This window comes from Pristiophorus japonicus, chromosome 21, assembly GCF_044704955.1.
Source record: "Pristiophorus japonicus isolate sPriJap1 chromosome 21, sPriJap1.hap1, whole genome shotgun sequence".
NCBI classification, from domain to species: Eukaryota; Metazoa; Chordata; class Chondrichthyes; family Pristiophoridae; genus Pristiophorus; species Pristiophorus japonicus.
The window spans coordinates 12804967-12819714 of NC_091997.1; the positions used below are offsets into that span (position 1 = coordinate 12804967).

The 14748-nt window shown below is 41.3% G+C and overlaps 2 protein-coding genes across 2 annotated transcripts in view; one reads left to right on the forward strand and one right to left on the reverse strand.

The window, feature by feature from the left end:
* Positions 1-6538, forward strand: part of LOC139233607 (abl interactor 1-like) — a 69403-nt gene extending 62865 nt beyond the window's left edge. Inside the window, exons 7-9 of the mRNA XM_070864010.1 lie at positions 597-731; positions 5040-5171; positions 6174-6538. Coding sequence (XP_070720111.1) covers positions 597-731; positions 5040-5171; positions 6174-6337 — 431 coding nt within the window. The 3' untranslated portion in view covers positions 6338-6538. The remainder of the gene's footprint in view (positions 1-596; positions 732-5039; positions 5172-6173) is intronic.
* A 4398-nt stretch (positions 6539-10936) lies between these two features.
* LOC139234092 (all-trans-retinol 13,14-reductase) overlaps positions 10937-14748 on the reverse strand; it is a 45313-nt gene continuing 41501 nt past the window's right edge. The window contains 1 exon segment of the mRNA XM_070865020.1: positions 10937-11049. Within this exon segment, the coding sequence (XP_070721121.1) occupies positions 10937-11049 (113 nt within the window).

Below are 14748 nucleotides of genomic sequence, written 5' to 3' on the forward strand. Positions count from 1 at the left end.
TTCTTCGCCCCCACCCCCCCACTCCCCTCTCAATCAAAACTCTCCTCACTAAACAAAGCAAAATAAAAAATAAAACTCAAGAACTACCTTGGCCCAGGAAGTCAGCGGGCTGGCCGGCCAGTGCGGGAGGCCACTTGGCCGGGAATAGGGGTTGCGAGCATCGGGTCCTGCTCACAGCCCGCAGAACACGCTGGGAGGGCAAGGAGCATGCTCGCAGACAACACTGCGCATGCGCGCAGCTGCCAGCAGTGTTTTCTGCACTGGGCTGTTGTTCCCCCCGTCCCCCACTTCACTATCTTTGCCACGCTGGGACACCGGAGACTCAGCAGAGTGGACAGGATGGGGCCACTTTTTTTCAGCGCCGTTTCCAGCGCGCAAAGTTGGCACATTTAGGGTAAGTGCGCCAAAAAAGGGATTGGGGAAAATTGGACCCATAAGGTCTAGATATAGTAAAATGTGACTTAAGCATATAAGGTCTAGATATAGCACATAAAGTCTTAATGGAAAATGTTTCTGTTGTTAACTAACACGAAAATGAACTGATCCAGTTGTCACTCAGTGAGATTGACCATATTTATTCTGTGTACACTTTGAAGATGGATATGGCCTCCCAGACTCACCACCCCCGCCTCCAATGGTATTGCCTCCTCCTCCTGTTCATCCTCCACAGGTTTTCAATGAGGTCTGTCTCCCTCCTCCTCCCCCGTTAATGTCTGACTCTCTTTCATCAGGTGAGACACCAGCTGGTTTATGTTTGTACTCACTGGCTTTAAAAAAGCAGTCATTTAAATGAATGTGGCATGTGTTTTTAAAATTTTGGTTTGCAACAATTTCCATTCAGCTCTGGGAAAATGTGGTTGGAAATTTCTGGCAGTTCAATTAGAATTATGAAAGCTCAGCAAAATAATGTTTTGAATCACAGAGAAATGTTGCTTTGCATAAAGGAAAATCAAACGATAAATGCAATTGAATACCACCGTGCGTTTCTCTATAGCTGTGTTATATGGGGCTAGATTTTCAATGTGTCGCCAGGATGTCAAAATGACATTGTGGTTTGGCTGCCCATTATAGAAACCATCTGTTATTCATTTCTCATGAATTCATGAAGAATCAGATGGTTTTTTACCAAGGGTGCTGATCCACAACGCCAGGTTTACATCTGAATGGCAAGTTGAAAATCTGTCTCTGTAGCTTAGACTTGAGTAACATTTTACACCTTAATTTACTGAAATGATCATTCACATTTCTTGGGAAAGCGAGAAAGCCATTCCTTTTAAGGGTAAGTTGGTTTGTACTTTTCTTTGCTCCCACCACTGTCTTCAGAAGAGAAAAGGCAACAGGCAAGAACCCAGCTCCTGAGCCTTTGTGACCAGCTGCTGGTGGTCCATGAACGGGATTCTGGCGATTGACCTCCTAGTCTTCTCTCCCTCTCTGTAGAGAAGTAGCTACCATCACCCAATGCAGCTCAGAATAGAGTACAGATTGTCTATTGACACCACTGTGCCAGCCAATGAGTAGGAGGTGGGGCTGGACTTATGGAAGGACTCACAGAAAACAATCTTTTTTGCAGCAAACAAACTCTATTTACTCAGCAACCAGGGTCTATTTACTCAGCAGTGTCCATTTAAACATCGCACTACATCAAACAGTCCACAGAGTCTATTTAAAATGAGCCTCTATGAACGACAGCAAACCCATGGCTACAACTATAGCAACACCACCCAATAAAACCAGGGTGATTTCTCCAGCCAAATGCCCTGAGTGAAGGATAGTTATACACCAATTATGTGCGTAAAATCAATCCTGGTCACTTACAGCAGTGTGATGTCCAGGTGAGATTGATGGGGGCATTACCCATTCATTCCGGCCAGGAATAGAGGTGTCACCATATGCAGCCAATAGAGTAACCAAGTATCAGTGGAACTCACCAAGTTGGAGCATCGAGGGGTACGACTACTGCCCTGCAACTTTATGACACAACACTTTGGAGTGCCAACTCTGAGGTGCCTCTATACCACCCAGACAAAACCAGAATGAAAAGATGGATATCGAGATGGATGGGACAAAGCCAGTAAATGAACAACCTGTTAGATTGTTAAGAGAACAATATAATAAATGGACCATTTTAGAGTGCTATAAAGCCAGCTGTAAATATTGTTGTTTTGTCTATGGAGAGTGCAGGCTGATGGATTTATTCACTGTCCTTCTTAATCTTCAATGCAGCTAGCTCTGCTTCAGGCTGTCAATACCATTTTATGTGGCAGGGCCCTCGACATGGCCATAGCACAGCATCTTCTGCAAGCCTCAGGTGCAGGCAATCTGCAAGCGCTCCTACTTTACTGCAACCACTTGTAAATGGTGTGTCACTATCCGCTCCGATCTCAAGTAAGACTCCTTCATCCGTGTGAATTTCAGAATTCCGCTTTGTGCAATTTAATCTGATTCATTTGCGCTAATGATTTACAAAGGCTTCTATGTATCTCTACCACTTCCTTAGTCTGCTCCCCAGCACCTATCCTTTCCCCTTTATTGCAGTGTATTCCGCAGATCCCCCTGACTGGCTTTGTTGCCCGCTTTCAGGAGAGCAGTAAGTTCCAATCTTCTACACTTGCATGCTTGTACATATGGATATACTGGGCCTCATTTCATTCTCATATTTTTTTTAATTGTAAAAATAATGTTATCAATGTCATGAAAATATATTTTTTTGTAACAGTGCTGTGCTTTTACATTTAATTACTGGTGTGTGCATAAACTAGTTGAAAGGTCGCCATCCCTGGACCCATTAGTTACTGGGTCAAACTCAAATCACACTGGGTTCTTTCAGCCAGCAGAGTAAGAAGAATTATTCAGCTTATCAGAGTAGGCTGAATTCACACCCAGGACAGTGTGATCCAAGGTGGAACTTTGTCTCTAATAGTTTTATAGTGGCTCAGTGGGCAGCACACTCGCCTTTGGGGCCAGAAGGTTGTGGGTTCATAGCCCCACTCCAGGGACTTCAGCACAAAAATCTAGGCTGACACTTCAGTGCAGTGCTGAGGGAGTGCTGCACTGTCAGAGATGCTGTCTTTCAGATGAGACATTAAACTGAGGCCCTGTCTGCTCTCTCATGTAGGCATAAAAGATCCCATGGCACTATTTTGAAGAAGAGTAGGGGAATTATCCCTGGTGCTCTGGCCAATATTTATTCCTCAATCAACATACCAAAAACAGATTATCTGGTCATTATCACTTTGCTGTTTGTGGGAGCTTGCTGTGCGCAAATTGGCTGCCGCATTTCCCAAATTACAACAGCGACATGACTTCAAAAAGTACTTCATTGGCTGGCTGTAAAGCACTTTATGATGTCCAGTGGCTGTGAAAGGCGCTATATAAATGCAAGTCTTTCTTTCTAATAATTGTACTTTTTAAGTTAGGATAAATTTTTGTTCCCTGAGGAAAAGAATCTTGAATGCTATGTTGATGTTTTTACAATGATAGCTTGTAAATTATGGACTCGACGATTCTTCCATATTGCTGAGCACAAAACTATTGGGAATAAAGCACCAATCGTAAAACAATTCTTGTGCTGTACTCCAATAATTAATTTATGGAAATACATTAGATTCACGCTGTGCCAAGAGCAAATGTAAAACCTGGCCCATTGTAATTCAACTGTATTTTGAAACTATATTTTCTTGTTACCATTATTACATTCTTTAAATGTACATTTCTCTAGTTTAAGTTGCATATGAACTGACATGTAATACAGTTGCAGGTAAAAAAGCTGTCATATATATAAGGCCGAGCCACACCAATTAGTAACTGTATAAGATGTAATATGGGACTTGCTAACTTCCAATGACCAAGCCTTCAAAGGCTCTTGAGTCAGCAAAGAAGCATATGAAGAGCCGCTGTAAGGATACTTGCCACCAATCCATCATGGGATGGCACTGTTGGTGACAGTCAACCGTTACACCTCAGCCAGCTTGCAGACTAGCCTGGGAAAAATGGTCACTTGTTGAAGTTTCCAGATTCTGCTTACAACAACGACCGTTCCATTTCCCGCTCTGCATTCCGGGCTAGCAGTAATAGCTCTCGCACAGAATGTGCAAGAGCTTCAGTGTTAGTATGTAGCGCATGCCAGTGTGAGGACATTGTTAAGCAGTCCTTCCTTTTCTGAGACTCGGACAGAAATTCCAACCAGTGTTAAGTCTGACCTATGAAACTAGCCGTTGAAGGCCGACAACATTATCATATTTGGGGGGGGGGGGGGGGGAGGGGAGAGGCTCTTAAAGGTACACTGCCATTTTTTAAAAACAGCTGTTTTTCAGTCAATGAGGGATTTCTCTTCCAAAGGTTTCCATGCCTGAAGAGGAAGAAGTAAATAGAAAACATGCCAGAAGATCAGCTGGCACTGGTGCTGGTCAAGCTGCACCTGCCATTATGCCACCACTGTATCTACAGGCCCTGGAATACCTGCCTGCCAATGGTGCCCCTGTGGGCTCTGAGCCAGCACACAGGCAGTTACAGAGCCCCTGGTAGATGCAGGGAGTGGCTCTTCATTCCTCATGGGTATCTTTAAAAGATAAGAATCGTACTGTTTGATCACATATTGCTGAGTAGTTACACTACGAATCTCATGATGGCATTTTATCATTCTGAAATGACATTTGTTTTATGTCACTGAGTTATCACTATAAAGGGATGTCTACAGTGGTACAAATAGGAGAGTGAAGAGGTCAAGGACAATTTTATCTGTGGGTGATAGTGTAAAATGGGCAATATTGAATTAGCTGTCCAATATACAACACGCAAATGAGAGGGAAAATCGTCAGGTGCATAATGGGGACTAATTCAATATCACCTATCGCCTAAAGTTAAAATGACCCCCGATGTGTCTAGAAGTACAATTCTAAAGATGAGGCCTAGAACCTATGGAACTATAAACTCGTTTGCATCATAATCTGTGTGTGTTCTCTATGAATTGGTTTAATTGCTGTAATACTTTTCATCGGTTTATTCCACTGCTCTGATGTTAAGTTTTTCTACTCTTTCAGTCACTGATTGCCCACCCCCACCTCCTCCTCCTGACTTTATGCTCGATGTCGATGAATTGTCCCCACCCCCACCACCTCCTATAGACTACTTAGACGAACCTCAGTGGATACCGGCCAACTACATTGAAAAAGGTACTGGTAGGGAGGGCTTTTTGATTTTTTTTTAGTTTTTATGGAATTAATTTCTTTTTTCTAAACCTTATATTATTTTGCACGAGTTCTATCAACTGTATACATTTCAAAAACAAAATGATTTTGTTAATTTTTAGGGCAGATTTTGACCTTGTGCGTGAATGACAAAACGGATGATATCGAGTTGCCAGCCTGTTTTGCAGCTCTCCTGATTTTTATTACCATTGACTTCAATTTTAATTGTTTAACAATTTCAGCTCACATTACTGCTAATGAGGATCAGGTAGAAGTTATTGGCTTGAAAGGCACAATCAGATAAAGGGAGTTTTGCTATTGCGAGTGGGTTGATAGAATACATTTTGGAACTGATACAGTAAAGACACAAAATGCTTCACTATCTCAAGATCCCTCATCTTTAAACCTGTAGTTTTTTTTTTCTCTAAGTTTACTTTTTGTCTTCTTTTCTATTTATCTTTTCTTTCTCTCTCCATCCCATTCCCTTTGACCTTATATTCTTCCAGTCTCCATTGGTAGTCATTGGAATTTATATCAATTTAGCTTCTTTCCAGAAAATGTCTTCCATTTTGGTTTTATGTTTTTCCATTTGCAGTGCCATACCTTATTTCTTTCTTTGTCCGAATCTGTTTTATAAGTTTAAACTTTGTCTTAAAACTTATCTCCCAACTGCCTTGCAACAACAACATTTTGTATTTATATAGTGCCTTTAACGTAATAAAATGTCCCAAGGCGCTTGTACCATACCTGTAACATGTGCCAATAACATACCTTTCCCTGGTACAGCCCATTCGAAAGGGAAGACATACTAGTTTCAGGCAAGGAATGACAAAGACATAGTCAGAGCTGCATCAGTGGTTTCTATGAAGATGTGCCTGTTAAGACACTTTTGATTCACATTACTTTGCTCAGTGTTGCAGTATCTGTGCTTTGTGTCAGCCAACATTTGAATCTGTGTGTGTTTCCCCCCCCCCTCCCCCCCACCAGTTGTTGCACTCTACGCTTACAATAAAAGCAATGTCGATGACTTGACTTTTCAAGAAGGAGAAGTCATCTATGTCATCACCAAGAATGAGAACGGATGGTATGAAGGCGTCATCAACGGGGCTATTGGCTACTTCCCTGGAAACTATGTACAGCCCGTGGATTAAGATAGCAGAACACAGAAAAGGCTTTACGTGTTCAAGGAACCATCAGCAATGGGTAAATTAGTCATTTAAAAAGTGCAAATGTTCAGTTAAAGACAGTTTGGCTTTAGGAATAAACACCTCTGGAAGGGGCATTTATGTTTTTATTATTCTGTGGGCAATGTTGGTGCTTCTCAAATCTTGAAACTGACTGAAAATAAAATGGATGGCAGAAGAACTGCCGAGTACATGAAAAAGCCATTTGGCCCATTGAAGCTTGGCTGCCTTCTATCCCACGCTCATCCCTCTAGTATTCGAAAAACAAGAGATATCACCTATCACTGACATGGAGCAATTGTGGATACGGTAGCATAATGGTTACACTACTGGTCTAGTAATCTAGAGGCCTGGATTAATTATCCGAGAGATGTGACTTCAAATCCCACCACGGTAATTGTGGAATTTAAATTCAATTAATTAAATAAATCTGGAATAAAAAGCTAGTATCAGTAATGGTGACCATTAAACTGCAGGATTGTCATAAAAACCCAGCCTGTTCCCTAAAGTCCATTAGCGGAGAAAATCTGGTCCATATGTGACTCCAGACCCACAGGAAATGGCCGAGCGAGACACTCAGTTGTAAGAAACTGATACTACAAAGTCAGCACTGTGGGTGTATCTTCACCACATGGAATGCAACGGTTCAAGAAGGCATCTCACCGCCACCTTCTCAAGGCCAATTAGAGATGGGTAATAAATGCCAGCCTTGCCAGCGACGCCCACATCCCATGAACGAATCAAGCAAAATTGCAAAGCCTACTGCAACAGCAACCACAGAATAACTAGAATATAGGGCCGAGCAGTCCTTACTCTTCCATGGACAAAGTTCCACCGGTGCAAGGCAGACCAGAACTTCCAGGGGCGTAACCTCCCTTGTTAATTATATGTCTCTTTTATTCAGATCTGCAAATGTAAAACAAAAAAGTGCTCGGTCATTCGTAAATATAAAATACATTAGAGAAATAAACTTTTGTATTTTTAAACATAATAATTGGAAGCCTCAGGATTATGGCATCGGTCACCGCAATGCAGAATCTTCTTCTTTTCTTGCACCAGATTAATTTCATAAAAATCTACAACATGATGATATTAGTGATGAATCCAAATACAAAATTCCTCCTGGATTGCTCACCTTCTTGGACATCTGAAATCCTGTGTGTATTAAAGACATCTGAAAGAACTTGCATTTATATAGCGCCTTTCACAACCTCAGGATGCCCCAAAGCGCTTAACAGCCAATGCAGTATTTTTTAAAGTGTAGTCACTGTTTTAATGTGGGAAATGCGACAGCCAATTTGTGCACAGCAAGCTCCCACATATGATAATGACCAGATAATCTGTTTTAGTGATTTTGGTTGAGGGATAAATATTGGCCAGGATACCGGGGATAAGTCCCCTGCTTTTCTTCGAAATAGTGTCATGGGATCTTTTATGTCCACTTGAGCGGGCAGATGGGGTCTCGGTTTAATGTCTCATCTGAAAGACGGCACCTCTGGCAGTGCAGCACTCCCTCAGCACTGCACTCTCGATCGTGCGCTTAAATCTCACGAATGAGACTTAAACCTACTACCTTCTGAAATTCTGAAAGTTATTCTTCTCTATTGAACATACGTTTTATGTACTGTGAATCAGTTCAGATCAGGCATTGTTACTATTAAAAGAAATGATAACACCATCAAAGTGTAACATCCTCAGTAATATACACACTTACCTAACAAAATGAAAGTATCGATTCATTTTAAAGAGCAGCTAATGGCAGATGTAGACTTATGAGAGCAAGTCTGCAGATTGAGACACAAAGATTACTGCACTTCAACAGTTGAAAAATTAAAGCTTTGGTTTCCGTTTAATGAAACAAAATCTCCCTTAATTCTGATAAGGACAAACATTCACCACAGAAACCCTGATTGTAAGTGGGTCAAAGCCTCTGCTATTCCTGAGTACTGAATGGCAAGAGGAGCAACTATATTATAGCCGCAAAAAAAAATCACCAAATTACATACAAATCTCATGCAAATTAATCTAAATTTACTAATTAATCTTTAATCCACTGTGAATATTTTACTAAATGTAAAAGTTTTTAAAATACATTGTTCAACAAATAAATAACTATATTGAAAAAAATTATATTGCAATTGTTGTCAGTTTGAATACATAGCCAGTGTTGGGTACAGTGTGAATGACTAAGTGCATACGGTGAATAGGGCTGAGCCTCCTACAATGGTTTCTAAGGAGCCCAAGAGGCTGGTTCTGATGATCCAATTGCTTTTTACAGTTGTGGCTGCATGCTACAGAGATAATGATATCCACTCAAACTTTTTAAATTGTATCTCCAACACTTTATAGGCTTCAGCGGGCATGTGTTTTATTTCTTTCAACTGGTAGTTTCTTCTCATAAATGTACATTGTGCTATTCCCACCCCCCCCCCATACTATCCCAGCAGCTTTTGTACTTGATGCTAGATCTGCTGTCTCTTATTAATGTATAGGTTGAATCTCTCTTATCCGGGACTCCCTTATCCGGAACCACCCCTCGTCCGGCACCCATTCCCGGCTGCCGGGTGGCGCATGCACAGAACACGGCCGGTCAAAATCCTACTCACCAATATACTCTTTCTCCTCAATCGGCTGCCTCCTCCTCATCACCTGCTGGAACTTCTGCAGCCACAGTCCTCTGGCCGGCCGCTCCTCCCCACAGCGCTCCCTCCAGGGGGGGGGGTCGAGCCGACTCTTCTGGGCTCACTCTGGCCGTCGACGTCCTCCCACCTCCAGCCTCGGGCAACCTCCTCCTCCCCTCCCCCCCCACTCCACCGGCCTCGGCCGACTTCACCCCCCCATGACCTCCGCCCCCCACCCCACCCATGACCTCCCCTCATCCGGCAAAATCCCTCATCCGGCACAGGCCAGGTCCCGAGGGTACCAGATAAGGGAGGTTCAAACTGTATAAAGAACACCAATTGAGAAATTTTAGTGCTGTTGCTACTGAGCAGATATCAGAAGGGTAGTTTAGTTGGGCTGCACACAGTGACAGCACTATTCCCAGCTGGAATGGAGATGATTGGGTAATATCCCCCGCCAATCTCGCCTGGGGACCGCACTGCTGTAAATGAGTTGGATTGATTTTACGCACATAAACTTGTATGTAACGTTCCTCCACTCACTACAATCTGCTGGAGAAATCATTCTGCATTTATCAGGAGAAATTGCTGCAGTTTCAATCATGAATTCTGTTTCCTGTATTTCGTAGAAACTCTTTTTATTTATTGAATAGACTCTGTAGACTGTCTGCTGTTGTGCACTGTTTAAACAAACTCTATTTGCTTTGCAGTTTGCTGAGTAAATAGACTTTGTTTGAGTCCTGCCATAAGTCCTGCCCCACCTCCAGCTCATTGGCTGACACAGGGGTGTCAATAGACACTCTGGATTATTTATAGGAGTGAGGCACATTGTAGAGTTTCCTTCCATTGCACTCTCCCATAATATGATGTGAAACATTTTTCTTTCCATGTTCTGCTTGAGTTTACAGATATGCTCTTTTATTTTCTCACTGTGCTAATGGAGAAAGATGTAAACAGAATTGAGTTCTTTAGGCAGAACTAAAAAAGATTTAAGCCCAGAAATTAGTGTTTGTGAATGAACACTTAACACTTCTGTATGGGATTCACATTTTAACTTAAGTGTTAACCTGTCTGCTTTAAATGGGTCAATCTGTTGGGCCATGGATAATGGAATATCATATGCCCATGTTAAGTTTTTGCTGCTGATAATTGCAAATAGTAATTTCTAGGCTGTACTGTGTAAAAAAAATGTTTTTCTACATTTGATTAACACACTGAGTACTGAAAGATTATTTTGCACTTTTATATAACATCTGCAAAACCAAGTTTCTGTACATGAAAGTAGAATTAGATCGATGGAATATTTTGTATTCCATTAAATGTTGTAATTATGTTCTACTTCTTTTGTGCTGTAGTCATACAGCAGTGTCCCTGAAAAGGGCTTGGGTCTAACAAATAAAGCACACAGCTCCTGTGACCGACTACTTTTTCTGAGCTAACACATATTTGGAATGTTTCAATGGTGTTAAAGAATCGGCTTTTAGGATTGGAAATAAAATAAATTTGATGTCATTCTGCCAATACAATTTACATTGTTCACCTTTTACTACACAACATTCTCACAACATTTTTAAAATCATTTATGTAACTGTTACCTTCCAATCATTTCAACAATAACTTGCATTTATATAGCATCTTTACCACAGTAAAACATCCCAAGGCGCGTCACAGAAGGGTGATCAGATATTTCATGGCTGAATATTTACTTCAGTTCCAAACACAAATGATGAAACGGAATTTATTATTCTACATATTAGACCGGGCTTTCCTGTGTTTAATCGGAAGATAATTTTACTAAGATATACACTACAAAAAATGCTTAAGGAATTAGAAAGCTCCTATTAAAATTAATCTGAATGAGGTAGTATGAAAATACCTTGGTGCTTCAGATAATGAATGTTCTGATTTGTGTGTACCTGAGCCATACAGAGCTGGAAAGGTTTGATCACGGGACCATGCTGTTAGCTGACCCCAGCTGAAGCACCAGTTCACCTCCGAACTTCTCGGCTAGGTAGGGGAAATAGCCGCCAGATTTCCCACTCTTGACCAGTGCCCCTGCTGGAAAGTGGGCATATACGGATATTGGCCGAGGACAAGATTGGGCTCACCTGTGATGGCCTGTCGTTTACTGGCAGTCACTGTCCAGGATCACATGTAAAGAAGTACCCCTTGGGTGAGACATCAATGGGACAGTACTCCAACATGAGACAGCATCCTCAGAGCACCAGGAAAGAAAATGAGAGGGAGAAAAATATATTTTAAAAAGTTAGATAACTAATACTGTTATGCCAGTGGTCCTGAGAGAGTTAGGATGAAATGGTTAGTAGTGAAAAGTGCAAATTGATTGTCTGCTAAGAGTGCATCACAATATTTATCAGTTAATGGTTAGCACAATATTAAAATAAGGCTATCACTGGGGTCAGTATCCAATAGACCATGCTCCTGCATTATTTTAGAGTGCCATAATGTTCCAGACATTTTGATCTGCAGGACAACCTTCAGTACATAGAACAAACTATCTAATTCAGGTAAGACAAATTTATCACAAAGAACCGGCAGTTACATCTGATTCTTTGGGGTACCTTTTTGATTTCTCTTTCAAGATAAATTTGACAATTTACTTTTGCCAATGATCCAAAAAGTTGCAGCACCAATAAGTTCCTGGCAGTGGCGATGCTGAGCTTTTAGAAATTACTTCAACTCAGCACTGCCACCATTAGGAACATAAAGAAACTACAATCCTGATATGCATTCTGTACTGTTACATCTCAGCATGAAATTATGTTGGGTTGGTAGATTCAGTATTAACTGTCAATCTTCTAAATCAACTCCACAAGCAGTTGTCGACCATTTTTTCAATTAAATATCTATACAGTTCTTAGTTATTCAATCTATATTTTTTGTAAAATTGTCTTCGCATTTATAAACACTCATTTTGAATAATAAAACCCACATTAACACCGTAGAACAAAGAAATTCATATTAATCTATTGCATAAAAAGAATGTAACCGAGTACCTGTAGTACATTTTCTGGTACAAATTACTTTTATAACTCTGCAAAAACCTTCACATACACTTTTGAGTCTATGGCCTCATTTATTTTACATTCTAGACCAGTGAACCTACATTTTACAACAGATACTTATCCGGTCTGATAGACTGGGTGTTCATTTTAACAATATGCTAACATTTATAGGAATTATTTTACAGGACAAATATAGAGCAAGAGGGAGCGAGACCACCGCAAAGGGAGATAGCAAGAGACACTCAAACAGGCAAAGAGAGAGAAAGTCTCCATGACAGAGAGAGAAGGAAAAACCACTGCTCAGACTGATAGCATTAGAGACTACCAGCGAGAGAGTGAGAGAGCACCGCACAGACACTGAAGGAGTAACAGAGTAGATTGAAGATACAAAACTTTAGTCGCGTGGAATTGAGGTTCATTATAACATAAAGCACAACAGCATGAACAGGAACGGTAGTACTAGGCTGATAAAGAATCATTTCTGGCTCATCAGGCTTTGTATTGATACGATTTTATTAAAATCAGAAATCTTACAGTCCAGGCATCCAGAATGCAGTAGCAGATCTTTTCCAAGGAAGGGAACTTTGTATCAGTCTTTACGGTAGAGGACACTAACAATATTCCGACAATGGATAGTCAAGGGACTATAGGGGGGGAGGAACTAAACACAATCACAATCACTAAGGAGGTGGTACTCAGTAAGATAATGGGACTAAAGGCAGATAAATCCCCTGGACCTGATGGCTTGCATTCTAGGGTCTTAAGAGAAGTAGCGGCAGGGATTGTGGATGCATTGGTTGTAATTTACTAAAATTCCCTGGATTCTGGGGAGGTCCCAGCAGATTGGAAAACTGCAAATGAAATGCCCCTATTTAAAAAAGGAGGCAGAAAAAAGCAGGAAACTATAGACCAATTAGCCTAACATCTGTGGTTGGGAAAATGTTGGAGTCCATTATTAAAGAAGCAGTAGCAGGACATTTGGAAAAGCAAAATTCAGTCAGGCAGAGTCAGAATGGATTTATGAAGGGGAAGTCATGTTTGACAAATTTGCTGGAGTTCTCTGAGGATGTAACGAACAGGGTGGATAAAGGGGAACCAGTGGATGTGGTGTATTTGGACTTCTAGAAGGCATTTGACAAGGTGCCACATAAAAGGTTACTGCACAAGATAAACGTTCACAGGGTTGGGGGTAATATATTAGCATGGATAGAGGATTGGCTAACTAATAGAAAACAGAGAGTCGGGATAAATGGGTCATTCTCTGGTTGGCAATCAATACCTAGTGGAGTGCCGCCAGTGCTGGGACCCCAACTATTTACAATCTATATTAACGACTTGGAAGAAGGGACTAAGTGTAACGTAGCCCAGTTTGCTGATGATACAAAGATGGGAGGAAAAGCAATGTGTGAGGAGGACAAAAAAAATCTGCAAAAGGACATAGACAGGCTAAGTGAGTGGGCAAAAATTTGGCAGATGGAGTATAATGTTGGAAAGTGTGAGGTCATGCACTTTGGCAGAAAAAAATCAAAGAGCAAGTTATTATTTAAATGGGGAAAGATTGCAAAGTGTCGCAGTACAGCGGGACCTGGGGTACTTGTGCATGAAACACAAAAGGATAGTATGCAGGTACAGCAAGTGATCAGGAAGGCCAATGGTATGCTTTATTGCAAAGGGGATGGAGTATAAAAGCAGGGAAGTCTTGCTACGGTTGTACAGGGTATTGGTGAGGCCACACCTGGAATACTGTGTGCAGTTTTGTTTTCTATATTTACGAAAGGATATATTTGCTTTGGAGGCAGTTTAAAGAAGGTTCACTAGGTTGATTCCGGGGATGAGGGGGTTGACTTATGATGAAAGCTTGAGTAGGATGGGCCTCTACTCATTGGAATTCAGAAGAATGAGAGGTGATCTTATCGAAACGTATAAGATTATGAGGGGGCTTGACAAGGTGGATGCAGAGAGGATGTTTCCACTGATGGGGGAGACTAGAACTAGAGGGCATGATCTTAGAATAAGGGGCTGCCCATTTAAAACAGAGATGAGGAGAAATTTCTTCTCTCAGAGGGTTGTAAATCTGTGGAATTCGCTGCCTCAGAGAGCTATGGAAGCTGGGACACTGAATAAATTTAAGACAGAAATAGATCGTTTTTTAATGATAAGGGGATAATTGGTTACATAGAAACATAGAAAATAGGTGCGGGAGTAGGCCATTCGGCACTTTGAGCCTGCACCGCCATTCAATATGATCATGGCTGATCATGCAACTTATGGGGAACGGGCGGGGAAGTGGAGCTGAGTCCATGATCAGATCAGCCATGGGCCGTATGGCCTACTCCTGCTCCTATTTCTTATGTTCTTATGTTCTAACTTGTAATCAAACATTCACCGACGTTCCAAAGATTGGGCTCTTTTCCAACAAATGTCAGGAGGTTTATGCTTTGCCGTCCATCTCATAGATAGCTGACAAGGATGATTTATAGCCAGTACTTATTTCCACCATTCTGGTAGTTTTAGTCTCTATGTTATGAATCTAGGTATCAACTTGGTATGAGCTGCTGCAGTGAATGCCACTGCCTCGTCTGGTGTGCATTCCACTTCGACTAGCGAAGGCTGGAGATATTGGAAAGGACTATCATAACAGTCTTTCACATGGGAAGATCATGATTGTGGTTCTTAACGGGAAAAAATAGGAACAGAAAAGAATGCAAATAGAATTTTTGAGCAAGCAGAT